This window comes from Rhinolophus sinicus, chromosome 3 (genome assembly GCF_057876585.1).
Source record: "Rhinolophus sinicus isolate RSI-liver-muscle chromosome 3, RSI-T2T, whole genome shotgun sequence".
In the NCBI taxonomy this organism is placed as follows: domain Eukaryota; kingdom Metazoa; phylum Chordata; class Mammalia; order Chiroptera; family Rhinolophidae; genus Rhinolophus; species Rhinolophus sinicus.
In genome coordinates this window covers 105,448,521-105,465,569 of record NC_142503.1, presented here as the reverse complement: position 1 = coordinate 105,465,569, position 17,049 = coordinate 105,448,521, and the positions used below count along the sequence as shown (strand labels likewise).

The 17,049-nt window shown below is 38.2% G+C and overlaps 1 protein-coding gene across 6 annotated transcripts in view; it reads right to left on the bottom strand.

Annotated features, from left to right (window-relative positions):
• UACA (uveal autoantigen with coiled-coil domains and ankyrin repeats) overlaps positions 1–17,049 on the bottom strand; it is an 85,809-nt gene that overhangs the window by 33,990 nt on the left and 34,770 nt on the right. For 3 of the 6 annotated variants that reach the window (XM_019736005.3, XM_088796860.1, XM_074328204.2), the window contains exons 2-3: positions 5,161–5,294; positions 979–1,067 (exon numbers count right to left, since the gene is read on the bottom strand). In XM_019736005.3, the coding sequence (XP_019591564.3) occupies positions 979–1,067; positions 5,161–5,294 (223 nt within the window). Of the gene's footprint in view, positions 1–978; positions 1,068–5,160; positions 5,295–7,424; positions 7,973–17,049 lie in introns of those variants that run through there. The other 3 variants (XM_019736004.3, XM_019736006.3, XM_088796859.1) reach the window with 3 other exon arrangements.

Sequence of the window (17,049 nt, the reverse complement as noted above, 5' to 3'; positions counted from 1 at the left end):
AACGCGGTGCTGGTTAACAGCGATATTTATTTGTCCACCCATGGAGTCATAGGACAAAATACTAAAATTGTTAAAGAAATTCTCTGTTCATGATCACCTCCTATCTAACTGAATAACACAGTAGCACTGCAGAGACATAAGCTGTCACGAGTCCCAGAGAACTGAGGGGTTTTCCTAATGACTGGAAAGGCAACACACTCACTGAAGAAAACCAGCAGCTATAGTCAAATACGTAAAGGTCTCTCCTGGGATGGGCACACAAACTTGCGCCGCAAGAATTTAAAAGACAGACATGGGTATTATGTTCAAGTTCAAGCAGAAGATGTGGTCAGAGATGGACTTAAACCATGTACAAGAAATAATTTTTTATAAATACAGCTCACCAAACAGGAAGAGGTTTCTTTGTGAGGCCTGATGGTTAAGGACACACACAGCCTGGGACTCACCCCCTCGACGACCCTGGGCCTCACAACCTCTGCGGTGATGCAGGGACAAAAGGAGTCAGTACGTGGAAAGCGCTTGCACGTTACATATGTATGAGCTGTTTTGTGACTGTCATTACCGGTAATGTTGTTGTTGTTTAAGGCAGTCAGTCCCATCACAAGACGTGTCCAACCAAATGCCGAATGACCTCACAACATATACGGTTCACATACTGGACAGTGTATGAGCACAGCTAAATGGCCCCTCACAGTTCTTCAAAATCCGAGATTTCAGGAGCCCGGAACACTAGCAAGACCAGCATTAGACTTCAGGTCTCCACCTGCTGCTCAGTTCAGTAGTCCTTTCTACTAAATTTCCTGTACTTGACCTCTCCCCAACAGTAGCTCAGAAGCAAACCTTTTCTCAGCTACTTAAAAGACAGAAAAGGCAGGACTTCTCTTTTTAAATCACATTTGGGTCTGAGGAAGAATATGAGCAGTGAGCACTGCTTGCGTCCTCCTTCTGTCTTGTAACTGACTGTGGAGGCAAACGTACCTGCGGTATCACTGGCTGTGATGTCAACTCCGTGTATGAGGATGGCATTCAAACACTCAAGATTCCCCTTTGAGGCCACGACATGGAAGCTGAACGAGAAGAAAATACCTGTTATGCCATAGAAACCACCAAAGGTCACCTTAATGTTACCCTAATGTCACCCTTTCGTCAGCAGACACACACACACACTCATACACACCACACATTTTAAAGGCTGGCACGCCTATATATTTAATACAAGAAAAAAGAAACCTATTCCATATGACTAGAAAACTCATTTTGATACAAATGTATGTAAGGGGCCAATAGTTTCTAGAAATACCTCCTGAGAATCAATGGACTATCCCAATATTCAATAGTCTCAGTAACAGGAAATTTATACTATATTATCATTAACTCTATAGATTATTGCTTCAACAGTAAAGGCACTGGTGCTTGGAGCTTCATAAACGCCCTGAAGTATTTCTATCCACCGGCAATATCAATAAAATAGAATATCTATTTTGTTTACTTTCAAATATACTGAAACTGCAAAACAAAGAAGTGACAGCTGACTGCTAAGGCCAACGACAGATCAAAACACTATCCCTTCTCTTTGGGATTATCAGATTAAAAGCTGGCATAGTTCAGAACAACAAACTAAGCTACACTTGAAAGCCATAAAAGAACTGGCATCACCTTCTTCCCCAAAAACATCAACAAGTACCACCTAATTCTTCCTTTTGCTCCTGGACTTGTATGACTGGTTGAAGTTTCACATAAACAGGCATAATTGAACAAGTTCCCCAACAAGACGAGTAAAGCCTACTTAAAAAGTAACTTTGAGCGTCAAGTATTCCAGCTGTAAGACAGAATATCCCATTGTTTCTTTGATCATCTAACACTTTATCCATCAACAAACACTGACAGAAACACTTCGTGTGCAGTGAGAACTGACAGTGAGTGCACTCCACCAAAACCAAACTACTATGTAAATACAGCAGGCGAGGACGCTGAACTCAGGCTGAAATAGAACGGAGGCTTCAACAAATACTGTAACCTCTGTGAAGGTGCCAGCAGACAAAGCGTGTGCACGTGCCCCGCCGGCTGCCTGGATACTGACACACTGTGTGTCCAACTCTGTCTCCCTGACCTCACCACTTAAACATTTTACGTTTCCCCACTCCCTGGATTAGTATTTCTAATCCCCCCACCCTGGCCTTTATTATTCTATATAGAACCATATATACATTGAGGGTTGCTTTTCTTTATTGTCTACCAATCTCTTCCCACTCAACTATAAACTCCATGAAAGCAAGGATTTTGGTCTGGTTTGTCTCCTATTATATTCCCAGGACCAGCTTAAGTACTAGTGAGATATGGGCCCTCAAATATTTGAATTAACTGACTGCTGGGAGACCAAATCTGGAGAGAGTTTACAAACTTATTTCCAGATAGTACAACACTCAGTCTCTCTATTAGCATTATAACTGATATAAATGGAAAGTAGAGACCAAGCACAATTAAGTAAAGTAAGGCAGATTTGTGTACAGTTGGAACTAAAGAGAAACAGATGTTTCTGATAAAAGGGGTATAGCATTTGCAAGGGTCAGATAAGTTCTCCTTACAGAATTAAATTGCTGTAAGCCTGAGGGTATCAATTAATCTCTGTAACACTGAAGGGGTTACACTATGCAATACAGCATGACAACCTTCTGAAGTGATTTCCTTCAAGCAAAGGTTTTTAGTCTCCCAACAATCTTGGAGAGATCATTTTATGTTTGCATGTTCCCATTTCTTAGCTCACAGAATTAGGAAGATGTCTTTCTTCAAAATAAATCAAATTATACTAATGAAGTACGAAAGGGCAGAAATCACAACAAATCTGCAGTGCACTCCCAATGCTGGTGTGCTATAAATAGCAGATGTGCTTCAGAAAGAAGCTATATGAATCATTACATTGTATGCATAGAGTTGTAAAGGAAATTGGAAAAACTGCTTTATGGAAACTCTTCTGCAATTAAAAAAATCAATACGTTTCCTTTTTTTAAACAAGCCACGGATTTCGGCTTCTGTAATAGGAAACCCAGGCAATATGGATACTCCCTACCTCTGAGCACGACTAGAAAAGCTGCATAGAATATAAGACGTATGTTTGAAGGCATCAGTGAGCTAACGAGATAGTAAGAAGGTACGAGGCCAGGCTGCAGGGAAGGACAGACGAGGTGAGCTTGGTGTTTGAGGCCATTTTGGGCCAGAGCAATTGCTGATTCCAGAGAAAACAGCTGGGAGGCTGAACAGCACTTCTGACAGGCTGAGGGGATGGGGAGGCAGGAATTGGAATCCACAGCTCTCCAGGGGCAGTGGGGTTTCTTGGTGAATCTGCCCCATTTTGCATTGGCGAAGGACTACACCCCAGAAGAGGTGAAGAGGAAGGAAACAGATCCTTGCGGTGACTATGGCCAGGCTTCAAATACTTCATTTCTGAAATTGGACTGAGCTTAAGGAGCACACGCTGCTTTTGTCTTAACTTTCAAAATTAACCCCCCGCCCCCGACACACATTCAAAAGTCACCCAAAATACAATTATTTGTATCATCACAGATAATACAGAAAATATATTTGTAACACATTGTATATTTGACTGCATATGACATGCTTTAATTAAGGAAGAGTACAGGGTGTGTGTGAGCAACAAAAGGAAAATACTTTATCCTATAAATCCCGGAAAGAATTCTACCTCCTATGGTGAAACCCTCAAAGACTAAAACTACTCAAATATTTCACAAACTAAAGTTCACAGTTTACCAAATTACACCACATTTTTGTAACTCTGACTAGTAAGACAATTTCACTCAAAATTGAACTTTAGATCAAGAAATTCTAAACAAAAACTCAAGTAACCATTCACTCAAAACATTCTAAGCGTGGATGGGCAGAATGGAAGAAAGAAGGTTTGACTGAAGATTTTCATCCCAAAGCAGACTCCCTTCATCTTTTAGTATCTTGGCGTTTGGGAAAAAAGAAACACGAAAAACAAAGTCACTTTTAGATATTAAATTTTCACAGTTTTCACTGTGAGCTCTATCTACAGCTTAAAATTGAGCAAAAATAGGAGCAGGACTCAAAATAACCAATGTTTCTGTAGCGATCAAATTGCCTACGTGATAAAATTGAAAGTATATAAAAATTGGCAGCTTTCAAACATATTGTGCTTAAAAACAACTTAATTTTTAAGTCATGCTTTGCTATTTTTACTATTCTTGAGTATCGAAGCATTCTAAGGTAGCGACCCACATGAAACAGTAACTATTCACTTCTTAATATTCCTCTCTACATTCCGTGTCTGGCTTCCAGTTACAATATTCGAAATAAACTCATGCAAGCGTAAGACGGAGAGGAATTTTAGGAAATGACTTTTCACCTCGAACTTTGGAAGGTTTCCCAGATATGGTTTTAACTGCTATAAGTACAGATGGTGGTGACGGAACCTGGATCTTACTAACTAACCCTTTAACCCAGCTGCTCCCCGTCCTGCACAGGAAGCAGTGAAGGCCGGGAGGGCTGGGGGAAAAGATAAGCATGGGAACAAGCCAGGAGGCCGCCTGGGCAACACAAAAACAAAAGGGAAGGGGCACGTGTCTCCCTAAACCACAAAAGTGATTCTGCTCCCCTTTCTGCTCTCAACATTCTCATGTAAACTAAATGTCTTTCTCATTTACCCAGGTATACAAATAGATTGGGAACTGAGAGAGAAAGAGTGTAATTTACTGAACTCTTCCAAGACAGAAAACTTGGGTTCACATACCAGCTCTGTGACTTTTGAGTTTAGACCAAGTTACTTAATCTCTGTAAACCTTTCCCCACTTCTTTCTGAGGGCCACTGCGAAGATTAAACATGATAGGGAAGATGAGAAATCTGATCAACGAGATGCACCAAACACCACAGAATGTGGTTTGCCACGGGGCCTAAAGAACTAGACCACTGGTAGTACATTAATATTCTTTCTTTAGCTTGGAAATCTTTCAAATTGAGAACAATTATTATTCCAGAATGCCTGAAAGCGATGTCTGAAAGATTTCATAGTGTGGGTTTTGATAAAGACTACTTAAATTCAAAAGTTGATAACCACAATTCACCAACTTCATGTGGACCCCAAGGGTCTCCCCAACTCCCTTTAGGAAATGATCAGTCATACTCACGCAGATCTGCCTTCCACATCTAGTTTGCTTGGATTGACGCCCTTTTTGGCAAGGATTGAGGACACTTTTTCTACATCTCCCCTTTCTGCTGCTTTCATCAGTCGGTCATCATATTTGTTCCAATCTGCCACATGCTACAAAAATGAAAAAGAAGTAAACATGCATCCTCTATATTCTATACTAGTAAGACTTTCTAAAGAAGGAAGGAAAAGCAGTACAACATAATACATCACTCAGTTTTCAAGTGCATCCCAAACTTCCTTCTCTCTGCTGTGCTGACTTCACAAAAAGAACCTTTCCAAAACAGGTTATGTAAGAAATATTTTAAATTACACTTTGAAGAAAAAGGATGCTTCTCATATTCTCTGCTGTTCTTTTCAGAAACAACGAAAGTAAATTAATAACTGTTGAACCCCTACTCTGTGTCAAGCATGATTTACTCAAACAACCCTAGTAAACTAAAATTATCATCCCCATTTCACAGATTCGAGAAGTCAAGGCTCCAGGAACATGAAAAGACTTAAGTGGCCAAACCCAACCATAACTTCTCATGATTTTCAAAATCAATGTGCTTTTCCTAACCTCTAACTTTCAGATTAGTCTCTGATTACATATTTCCCAAAATTCTCAGATGCAGTGGAATTCTGTACACATTTTAAAAACCTCTCCTGTACACATTTTAAAAACTTGTTTCAAAGTACTGTTGGAAATATATTGATGGAGAAAAATTACACACACACACACACACACACACACACCACTCAATAGAAAAAGCAATTCATTATGCATATATATTTGGATAAAAATAAATTTCTACATAGAAAAAACTTTAAAAAGGACTCTAAACTATTAACTACTTAAAAATCCTAAAATAATAGAATTACAGGTGACTTTCATTTTCTTTCTTCTTTTTTACATTCAAATATATTATTTTTCGTAAAAAACGATTTTTTAATTTTAACAAGAACTCAGTGCATGTTTTAAAAGGAAGAGCAAAGACAATTAAAAAAAGTTGTAATTATATCAAGGTTATCTTCAGCTTTGATTGGAGAAAATATTCAAGACATTCTGAAGCCAGTCATTTGGATCTCCTCTTAGTAAGCAGAAATGTAGCACCCAGCACTAAAACATACAATATTTAAACAAGTAAGGTTTCAACCTTTCAAAATATTATGCAGCAAACTTATTGCTAAATTCTGTGTTAAGGCCTATATTATTTCTAGAACAAAAAAAGATGCACACATTTTTCACTTAACTTACAAAGCAATTCCTATGTCCACAAACACCATAAGAAATCTCTGGGGGAGGGGAAATGAATCATTTATACGATGCATATCCTCTAAATGTTTGATCAGTATGATTAGTTTTTATCTACTATCCTCTCCAATCCAACAACAAAAAATCACCATTTTTCTAGCTAAATAAACAATGTATTCATTAAATACTTGAAGTGAAAAATAAACACGAAAATAAAAACATTAAAATGTTAACCCACTTCTGAAATGTAATCTTTCAATTTAATCTGGTTCAAGTGCCTACAACAAACTTCAGAATTGTCTCTAAATTCATCAGATTTGGAGATGAACCCACTTCCTGTAACTTCAAAAGTTCAAACTGACAACTATGAGTAGAGATAGCCCTACTTATTGGCTGAAAGTCTAAAGTACATTTTAGGCATACCCTTTCCTTAGCTTTAAAACAAAACAGTTGACTGACTAAATTGGAGAGTGGTTGAAGATGTATGTAGGCTTAGGAGACCGTTTTCAGATACCTAAGGGATTAAGTCATGTTTAGGACACAAATACTTGCTCTGCATTGATTAATTTATCCTTGCAATAAAACAATCTACTTTATTTCCAAGTAAACTCTCTGGTGGAGGAAGGAGCCATTTAAAACACTAAAAATGTTAAAATCTTAAAGTAAGGATTTAAAAAGATAATTAAATGTGTTTAAAGTCTCATATTATCGTATGATTTTCACCTCTTCTCAACCAAGCACACACGGTTTTCCATTTTGCTCCGCTGTCAGTTAACAGAAATACTGCTTAATTATTAAGATTCTATTATGTGCTTTTTAAACCTAAAAAAAAAAAAAAGAAACAAGAACGTTTGTTTTCTGTCACTAACCCCAACCTGTTAATCAGATAAATCAGAAAGAATCTAAGACAAAGAAACCAAACTTACTAAAAGCGTAGTACAGTTTCAAAGAACACAGTTCAGAAAGCCTAACAGAATCTCGTTACCCTGGACGCCAGGGATACCTACTCTGTTCTTAGCAGCACAAGAAAACCAACAGTTCATCATAGATGGGATTGAGTTTCTTGTTGCTACCAGCAAACTGCTTCGCATTGAGTTACAAATCTCTGCAGCTCACGCAGGGAGCCCGCAGCCGCGCTCCTCCGCGACTCGGGCCCTGCCCTGCGTTACAGCTCTTCCCGTGCTGCGGTCCGCATGCTGGGCTGCACTTAGCTCGGATCTCTAACGATGTTTTCCTCGTCTTCGGGATCCTTCTCCGCCTTCATAACGCTCCAAAATGATCCTCCTGGCTGTGCAGAACCTGCTGGAGAGCAGCTCCTCCGAGGCAGGTACCGTAACTCCTATTTGTTATTCTTTAGAAGCTGTCTTTCAAAGCTGTCCCTCTCCGGGGCTCCCCCTGGGCAACGTGAAGTGCACTGGGCATCCCGCTGCCTCAACACTGCGACACGGACGCTGCAGTGCACGGTAACACTGGCCACCTCCAAATCCTCTGTGGACAGCGTGGACGCTGTCTCCCATTGGTCGGGTTCTATTTTAGATTCCATAGGACTTGACAGCTGAGTGATAGAAAGCAGAAGCTAAGAATATACTGCAAACGCATGCTTCTCCTCTGAGTAATCAACTTCAGGTCTGCTGGGTTGGGGGCCACTGCCTTAAACATACTGGAAAACGTGCTACTTATATCAAAACAACTTGGGTGACAGTAGGGCAATATTGTTAAGAGACACATTCGGTGACTCCACAAAACAATGTTTAAAACCAGTTTCAGTCTTGGGATCATCTAGCATGAACTTATAATAATAGCTTTGATTCACGGAATATAAAATTCTTTTTTAAGCAAATGTGTCACACTTTAATTTAAGGAAACACACACAGACACACTTTCACGTTTTCTCCGTTCTCCTCCCTCCCGCATCAGTCTCCTTCTGCACAACCAGGCGTCAGTTTACAGCTGCTGCCAGTCTGTCTCCTCACATGTTAAATGAGAAGCACCAGGGGCACTGCCAAGACATTAAATAGACTGCATTACAATCACCACTTTCCCACCAATTTTAAATTTAACCCAGTACTCTTCGTTTCCAAGTTTAGTGCCCTGCCTGATATGACAAGTAAATATTTTATCAGTGGAAAATCAAATTGTGAGGGTTCAGGGATTAAAATACAAACTGACGAAATCCTAAAGGAGGCAAATGTATATTCAACACTGAGCTAGACTGTAAATAAAACTCCATTTGGGGACCAAGCAGTCACCTTAATTTCTCTACATTCGCTCTGTTTAACATTATCAAGGATGGTAACAAACATCTGCAAGCTCCGAGATGTGTTTTACCGTCCAGTTACCACAACAACACGAGAGTAGTTTACACGTCCTCCAAAAAAGGCAGATTTGGGAAAAGAGTTTCATGGAATGCAAACTACTCCAACATAAGTGTTTGCAGGAAGGAGGTGACTGCTATACTACAGAGCGTCCTGCCAGTGATGAAGTTCAGCAAGAACTCCACTTCTACGATTTAACTGTAAAATATTAGACAGATAACTCTAATTATAAAACATATACGGTCGTACACCACAATGCATTATTTCTGAAACAATGATTTGCTTTTTCTCAAATCACATGAGACATCACAATAGGCTTCTTGGCTGGACCCAGAGACTCCACCCAGTATATTTCACCCTTCTTCAGAGGAAATCTGGGCTAGAATTCAGGCTCTTGGTTAACAAAGAAAGCACATTCTTTCTAGAAATAGGACAGCAAAGGCAAAGGAAATAAAAAGAAAGGGGAAAACCTGTTATGAGTATGAAAAGCCATATAAGGAGCTGTCTGTGCTAAGGAAGGCTCAGGGGACAGGATTTACATGTCCTCCTGTACTGCAGGTGTCCTGAGCCTCCCAGCATGGGTCTGTGACTTCATCTCCATTCCTACTCTCTCACCTTCCTTCCCAGGTATTTCCCAAGAGCTCTAGGTAAATCCCCACCTTTGCTGTCCCCTGTCACTGAAAGGTTCTTCCCTCACCTTTTTTTTTTTTTAAAGATTTTATTGGGGAAGGGGAACAGGACTTTATTGGGGAACAGTGTGTACTTCCAGGACTTTTTTCCACGTCAAGTTGTTGTCCTTTCAATCTTAGTTGTGGAGGGTGCCATTCAGTTTCAAGTTGTTGTCCTTTCAGTCTTAGTTGTGGAGGGCGCAGCTCAGCTCCAGGTCCAGTTGCCATTGCCAGTTGCAGGGGGCACAGCCCACCATCCCTTGCGGGAAGGAATCGAACTGGCAGCCTTAGGAGTTAGGAGCACGGAGCTCCAACCGCCTGAGCCACCGGGCCAGCCCCCTTCCCTCACCTTCTTTCAGGTTCTTCTCAAATGTCACTTCCTCAGAAGGCTTCTCAAACCTCTGTATCTAAACAGCCTCAGCCCCACTTTGCACTCGCCATTCTTTATTTTCCTGCCCGGTTTTACTTTTCTTCATAATACTGATCAGTATCTGCCACTATGGAATATATTTAACATACTTGTACTAACAAGTACAACTTTATTAGCTTACTGCCTATGTCTGATATTTGCTTCAAAAAATAATTTCATTAGTTTAAACTAATGAATTCCACAACACATTAAAAGCATTAGACACCATGACCAAGTGAGATTTATTACTGGAATGCAGGGATGTTCAACATATGAAAACTGCAATGTAATGTACCACATTAACAGAGAATTAAGGACAAAAATCACACGACCATCTCAATTGATACAGACAAAGCATTAGACAAGATTCAACATCTTTCATGATAAAAACACTCAAAAACTAGAAATAGAAGAAAACTACTTCAACATACTAAGGCCATATATAAAAAGCATACAGCTAAAATTGTGCTCAATAGTGAAAGACTGAAAATTTTTCATTTAAAATCAGGAACAAGATAAGGACGCCCACTCTCACCACTTGTGTTCATCAAAGTACTGTAAGTCCTCGCCAGAGCAATTAGGCCAAAAAAAGGAAATAAAAGGCATCCACATTGAAAAGGAGGTAAAAATTATGTTTGCAGATAACCTGCTCTTATATGTAGAAAACCCTAAAAATTCCACAAGAAAAAAAATTTGTTAGAATAATCAATTCAGCAAAGTTGTAGGATACAAAATCAACATACAAAATAATTATGTTTCTATACACTAACAATGAACAATCCAAAAACAAAATTAAGAAAACAATTTCACTTATAGCAACATCAAAAAGAATATAATAGTTAAGAATAAACCTAACCAAAAAGGTTAGGTTTGTATACCAAAACCTATAAAACAATGCTGAAAGAAATTGGAGAAGACACAGATATAATAAATGGAGACATCTGTGTTCTTGGATTGGAAGACTTAATATCGTTAAGATGTCAATAGTACCCAAAGAGATCTACAGATTCTACACAAACTCTATCAAAACTCCATTTTCCATTTGTTTTTGTAGAAATAGAAAAACCTATCCAAAATCCATACTGAATCTCAAGGGAACCCAAATAGTCTAATAATCTTGAAAAAGAAAAACAAAGTTGGAGGTTTCACACTTTCTGATTTCAAAACATATTACAAAGCCACAGTAATCAAGACAGTGTGGTATTGGAATAAAGACAGATACACAGACCAACGAAATAGAATAGAGAGCCCAGAGGTAAACCCTCATAATAATGGTCAAATGATCTTTGACAAAAGTGCTAAGACTACTCAAGGGGGAAAGGACAGTATCTTCAACATATGGTGCTGGGGAAACTGGATATCCACATGCAAAAGTGTGAAGTTACTTTATGCCATATTACAAAAATTAATTAAAAATGAATAAAAACACCAAATTTAAGATCCAATTACAAAATTCATAAAAGAAAATAGAGGGAAAAGCTTAATGACATTAGATTTAACAATTTCTTGGATCTGACCCCAAAATTACAGGCAGCAAAAGGAAAAATAAACAAATGGAACTATATCAAACTGAAAAGTTTCTGTACATCAAAGGATTACAATTAACAGTGAAAAGGCAAACTATGGAATGGGAGAAAATATTTGCAAATCATATATCTGATAAAGGGCTAATATGCAGAATATATAAAGAACTACAACTCAATAACAAAGAAACATATCCCAATTAAAAAATTGACAAAGGGCTTGAATAGACGTTTCTCCAAAGATGATATCAAAATGATGAAAAAGCATATAAAAAGATGCTCAACATCATTAACTATTAGAGAAATGCAAATTAAAATCACGATCATGTCACACCCATTAGGATAGCTACTACCAAAAACAAACAAAAAAGACCAGAAAATAATGTGTTGGCAAGGATGTGGAGAAATTAGAACACTTATACAATGTTGGTGGGAATGAAAAATGGTACAAACACTATGGAAAACAGGATGGCAGTTCCTCAAAAAATTTAAAAATAGATCTACCATATTATCCAGCAATCCCTCTTTTAGGTATATGTATATCTGAAAGAACTGAAAGCAGGGTCTCAGAGAGGTATGAGGGTGTGATAAAAAAAAATACGGTGAATGTTTAAATTAAAAAAAAATTTATTACATTAAAAGACACATTGCTATTAATCCTCCTCAAAATACTCCCCCTCACTTCAAATACACTCATCCCATCATTCCTGCCACTTTCTGAAGCAGTTCTGGACGTCCTCTTTCATGAGTGTCTTTACCTCAGCCTCTATCATAACGCTATGTGTCACACATAGCTTCTGGTATATGGCAATTTCTGTCAAATAAAAACATTACAGTGTGTCCTCATCCACCTTACTCACTGGATCTGGCACCATGCGACTTCTGGCTCTTCCCCGAAGTCAAAATGATTCAGGACATGGAGGCAGCCACGACAGCGCAACTAGACACTCACAAAAGAGGACTTCCAGAACTGCTTCAGAAAGTGACAAGAATGATGGGATAAGTGTGTTCAAAGCGAGGGGGAGTGTTCTAAGGGGGATTAATGGCAATGTGTCTTTTACCATAATAATTTTTTTTAATTTAAACATTCACCATATTGTTTGATCATACCTCATATTTGCACACCCATGCGCACAGCAGCATTACTCAAAACTACAAACTAACCATGAAGTGAAAGCAATCTAAATGTTCATCAACAGATGAATGGATAAACAAAAAGTGGTTTATACATGCAATAGAATATTATTCAATCATAAAAAGGAAGGAAATTCTGTCATGTGCTACAACATGGATGAAATTCAAGGACATTTTGTGAAGGGAAATAAACCTGTCCCCAAAAGACAAATACTGTATAATTCTACTTATAGAGGTATTTAAAGAAGCCAAATTAATAGAAAACAAGAAGTACTATGGTGGTTACCAGGGGCTGGGGGAAGAAAGAAAAGGGGAGTTGTTGTTTAATGGGTACAGCATTTCAAATCTGCAAGATGAAAAAATTATTGTGATTAGTTGCACAACAATATAGTTAACACTAGTGAACTGTATACTTAAAAATGGTTAAGATGGTAAATTATATGTTTTTTTACCACAGTTAAAAATAAACAATAATAAAATAAAAAATGCAATCTCTCAAAGAGTATTATTAGCATGCTTAATATTAACAATTTTTTTTAAAAAACAATCGAATGGGTGAGGGTATAGATGAAATAAGATTCGCCACATGTTCATAATTGTTATCATACTAAACTATTCTCTCATCTTCTGAATATTCCGTGTACTTCTGATACATTGTCCAATAAATGTGGTTGATGCATAAAATTTTACAGTACTTTACGTGTAAGCTTAATTACGTGTAAGCTTATCACCAAGGCCCTTCGCTGACTCATTAGTATGGCAGGAAATGCAGCACGTCTTTTCCACTCAATCCTCTCTGGATTACAATGCAGCTATTGACATTTCAACACATGTCAATGAGTACACAGCCATATACTTACAAGGTAAGCTCCATGGTATCAGATGAAAGCATGCCAAAAAGAAGCAGGAAGTTTTTTAAGGAGGATCAGTGTTTACCATATATTATAATAAATATGTTTATATACTCGGGCAGTGCATTGGTTTGAAAATGAGAGATATTCATCAAAATCAGAAGGCGGCAAGTCAAAGTATGGTAAAAGTCAAAATACAGATGTTTCTAGAGAATAAATGTAACATTCTAACACAAAGCAGTTATTCGCTAGGTAGACCTAACTGGATGATAACTTTAAATTCTAAATCAACATAAAGAAAATTACTTCAAAGTTTTAACAGTGACTCCCTCATATTAATATCAAGTGCAAATTCATAACTTTTTCAGAAATAATGAATTTGTTTTTAAATTTTAAAAGGCATGTTCAGTGTAGAAGATTTGTTATATACCATAGTTAAGTTTATACATGAAAAGAGAGATGACCTATAATTCCACCATGCAGAAAAGACCATTATTAAAAAAATCTGTACACGAACTTCTAATCTTTTTTCTGTTAAATGGTCTAATCAATATTTTTTTCTAACGTGAATGAGTCCAACAGTTGCTTAATTTAGTCAATATTTAGGATCAAAGGTCTCCTGAGAAGAATTTACAGATGCAAATAAGCAACCAGACTTTAAAATACATGCAAATCCATATAAAATACGTGTATTTAAAGAGTGGACTCAACAAATCACAGCTAAAGTGATTTGATGACCAGTTTTAGCCCAAAACCAATTTTTGATACGTTATCCAAAAGCAAAATACACAAGATGACAGCCAAACTTGCACAGAAAATTGCTTCCAACCCAGAGGAGTTATGTTGAACGAAGGTATCTGATTCACGGATCTTAATCACTGGACGCCATGGAGCCTTTCTGAGGAGAGCAATGGACCCTCTCTTAAAAACTATATGAGCATATATTCAGGCAACTTTACATTTATTTTCAGGGGGTTCACTGATTTTTCTACAAATATGTAGTCCACGAATGAACCCCAAGATAAAAGACCCTTAATATAAAAAGGAGTCGTAAGAGAGCTTTGCCTTTTATATAATTTTATAAAATCAGTACTGAATAACTGCCAGACGATTATATCATTTATTTGTTCAATAAAAATTTACTGAGCATCTATGTGTAAAGGAATATAAGTACCTCACTCAACATTCAAACATGTACTTGATATGTGCCTCACCACATGCTGGGTGCTGGACAGACGACAGGAAAAGCAGACACGAGACCCGACCTCAGGCATTCACAGGAACAAATCCCAGTCACTTTCTTCACCTGATCTCACAGTATAAAAAGGCGTCTATATGGACATACACAGACTCATAACGCACTGCAATAATACCCTGTAACAGTAATTACATGTAAGGCATAAAGGTAATTCAAAAGGGGGAAAATCAGAAAAGTTTTGTAGAAAAAAATGCCTAAAGCATCTACTAAAGATGAGTAGGAAATCACCAGCTTTGAAATCACACCACAAATCAGGAAACTACAAACACAACCTGTAGTCCTTCAGGTTCACAAAGCACTTCAGAGTCACGACATGTCACTGAGAATCTACACAGGAATGACACACACACATCTGCAACCCAGGACCATGTATTCAGTGATTTCCTGACAAGTCTTTAGTGTCTTCAAAGTACCTCCATGTCCCAAACTAAAAACACGTTCTTCCCCCGGACATCTGCTCCTCTCCCAAGTCTCGTTAACACCACAAATGGTACCACGACCCATGTAGTTGTACAAGACCGAAACCTACACGTCAGTCTTTCTTCTGCTTGTTCCTCCATCGCTAAGTCCTGGCGATTTCACCTGCCCACTGTTGCTCACATCACCTGCTCAGCTCCACGCCCACCATCACCCTACTTCAAGTTGGCACCGCCCACCAGGATGACGGCATCCGTCTCCTAAAGTGTCTGTCCGCATGCATTCCAGCCCCTTCCCTTGTGTTCTCCACACTGTAGCCACAGTGGTTCTTCCAGAACGGAAACCTAATCCCACCACCACCACTACCACTCCCTGCCACCTACCGTCCCACCCACCTCACTTCAAATCCTTCAGCAGTTTCCTATTCTTGCAGCATAAAGACCAAATTCCTTAAGAGAACCCACGTCCCAGTGGTGCCCCTACTACCTCCTCAGCCTTATCACATGAAACATTAACACGTTATATGTGCAGAAATTGAGTTACGCTGTTTCCCCAAAAATAAAGACCTCGCTGGACAATCAGCACTAATGCGTCTTTTGGAGCAAAACTTAATATAAGACCCTGTATATATTATACCATATCATCATATATTATATCATATATTATATCATATCATATATTATGTAATACATTACATAATATTATACCCGGTCTTATATTATAGTAAAATAAGACCAGGTCTTATATTAACTTTTGCTCCAAAAGATGCATTAGAGCTGATTGTCCGGCTAGGTCTTACTTTCGGGGCAACAGGGTAGGATACTATGGGATTCTGTCCACTACAAGGCAATTGCAGTTAGTTGGAGAATGACTAGAGAATGCTATTGCCATGACGTCTTGTCCCGTGCTTTCCATTTAGTGAAGCTATTTCCATTTCTCTAATCATCTGAAAATAAATCTTTGATGTAAAAATGCAAGTATCTTTAAAAATTTTAAACATCATAAACTTAGATGTATATGGGCAATTGAGGAGTATGCTAAGATTTTTCGTAGTTGGGTTTGGTTGAGTCCTCCTTTATAGCAAAAAAAAAAAAAAGGATGAAAACTTCACATTTGCACAAGTAAACTTTTATGAAACACCTACTATATGGATGGCATTGAGGGCATAGCAGAGAATAAGACAGCCAAAGTCTCTTTTTTTTAAAACCACTTTAGTGAGATATGATTGACATGTAAAAAGCTGTACATACTTAATGTACACAACTCGATGAGTCTGAGGATAAATAAATATACACCTGTGAAACCATCACCACCATCCAGTCCATAAATATACCAAAATCTATCTTCTAATAGAATTTGATGTTCTAATGCGAAAAGGTAGGGTAAATAACTAAGGAAAACAAGAAACTCTGAGATGGAAGTGGGGAAGGAGATGTGATGGGAATGATGGAGATAGACTTTTAGGTTAGGTCACTTGGAAAGTTCTGAGAAGGTGATACTGACGATGGGCCTTGAATACAAAGGAAGAGCCAGTCTGTGAGAAGTTATATTTCAGAGGAAACAACTAGCGAAAGGAGCGCGGCATGTCTGCAGGAAGCCAGCACAGCTGACGCATAAGGAGAAAGGGAGCAGAGGCGGCGAGGAGGGCATAGGACAGGGCCGGCTACAGTGTGGGATTCCCCAGTTTTGTCACAAATGCTTTCAAAAGAGACTTCTTCAGGGACGAAGGCAACTCTTGTTCATACCACTTTATGTTATGTTCATACCACTGAGAACATAACTCTTGTTCTCTGGCCACTTTAAATCAAGTGTAAAAAAATAGTTCATCCTAACATACTATTTTTTTCACTTCCAAAAATGTATATTGAACAATAACCAGTTGAACCTTAACTTGCCTTGAAATGTTTTATAAAATTCATCAATTATCTTAATGTACTAATAGATAGCGTAATCTCTGTCACCCATCACAGACCTAGAAAACTAAACAAACTTTGGAATAAAGTCCACTTAAAAATCCACCACAAAAGAAAAACAGCACCCCAAAAATTAGAATGTCA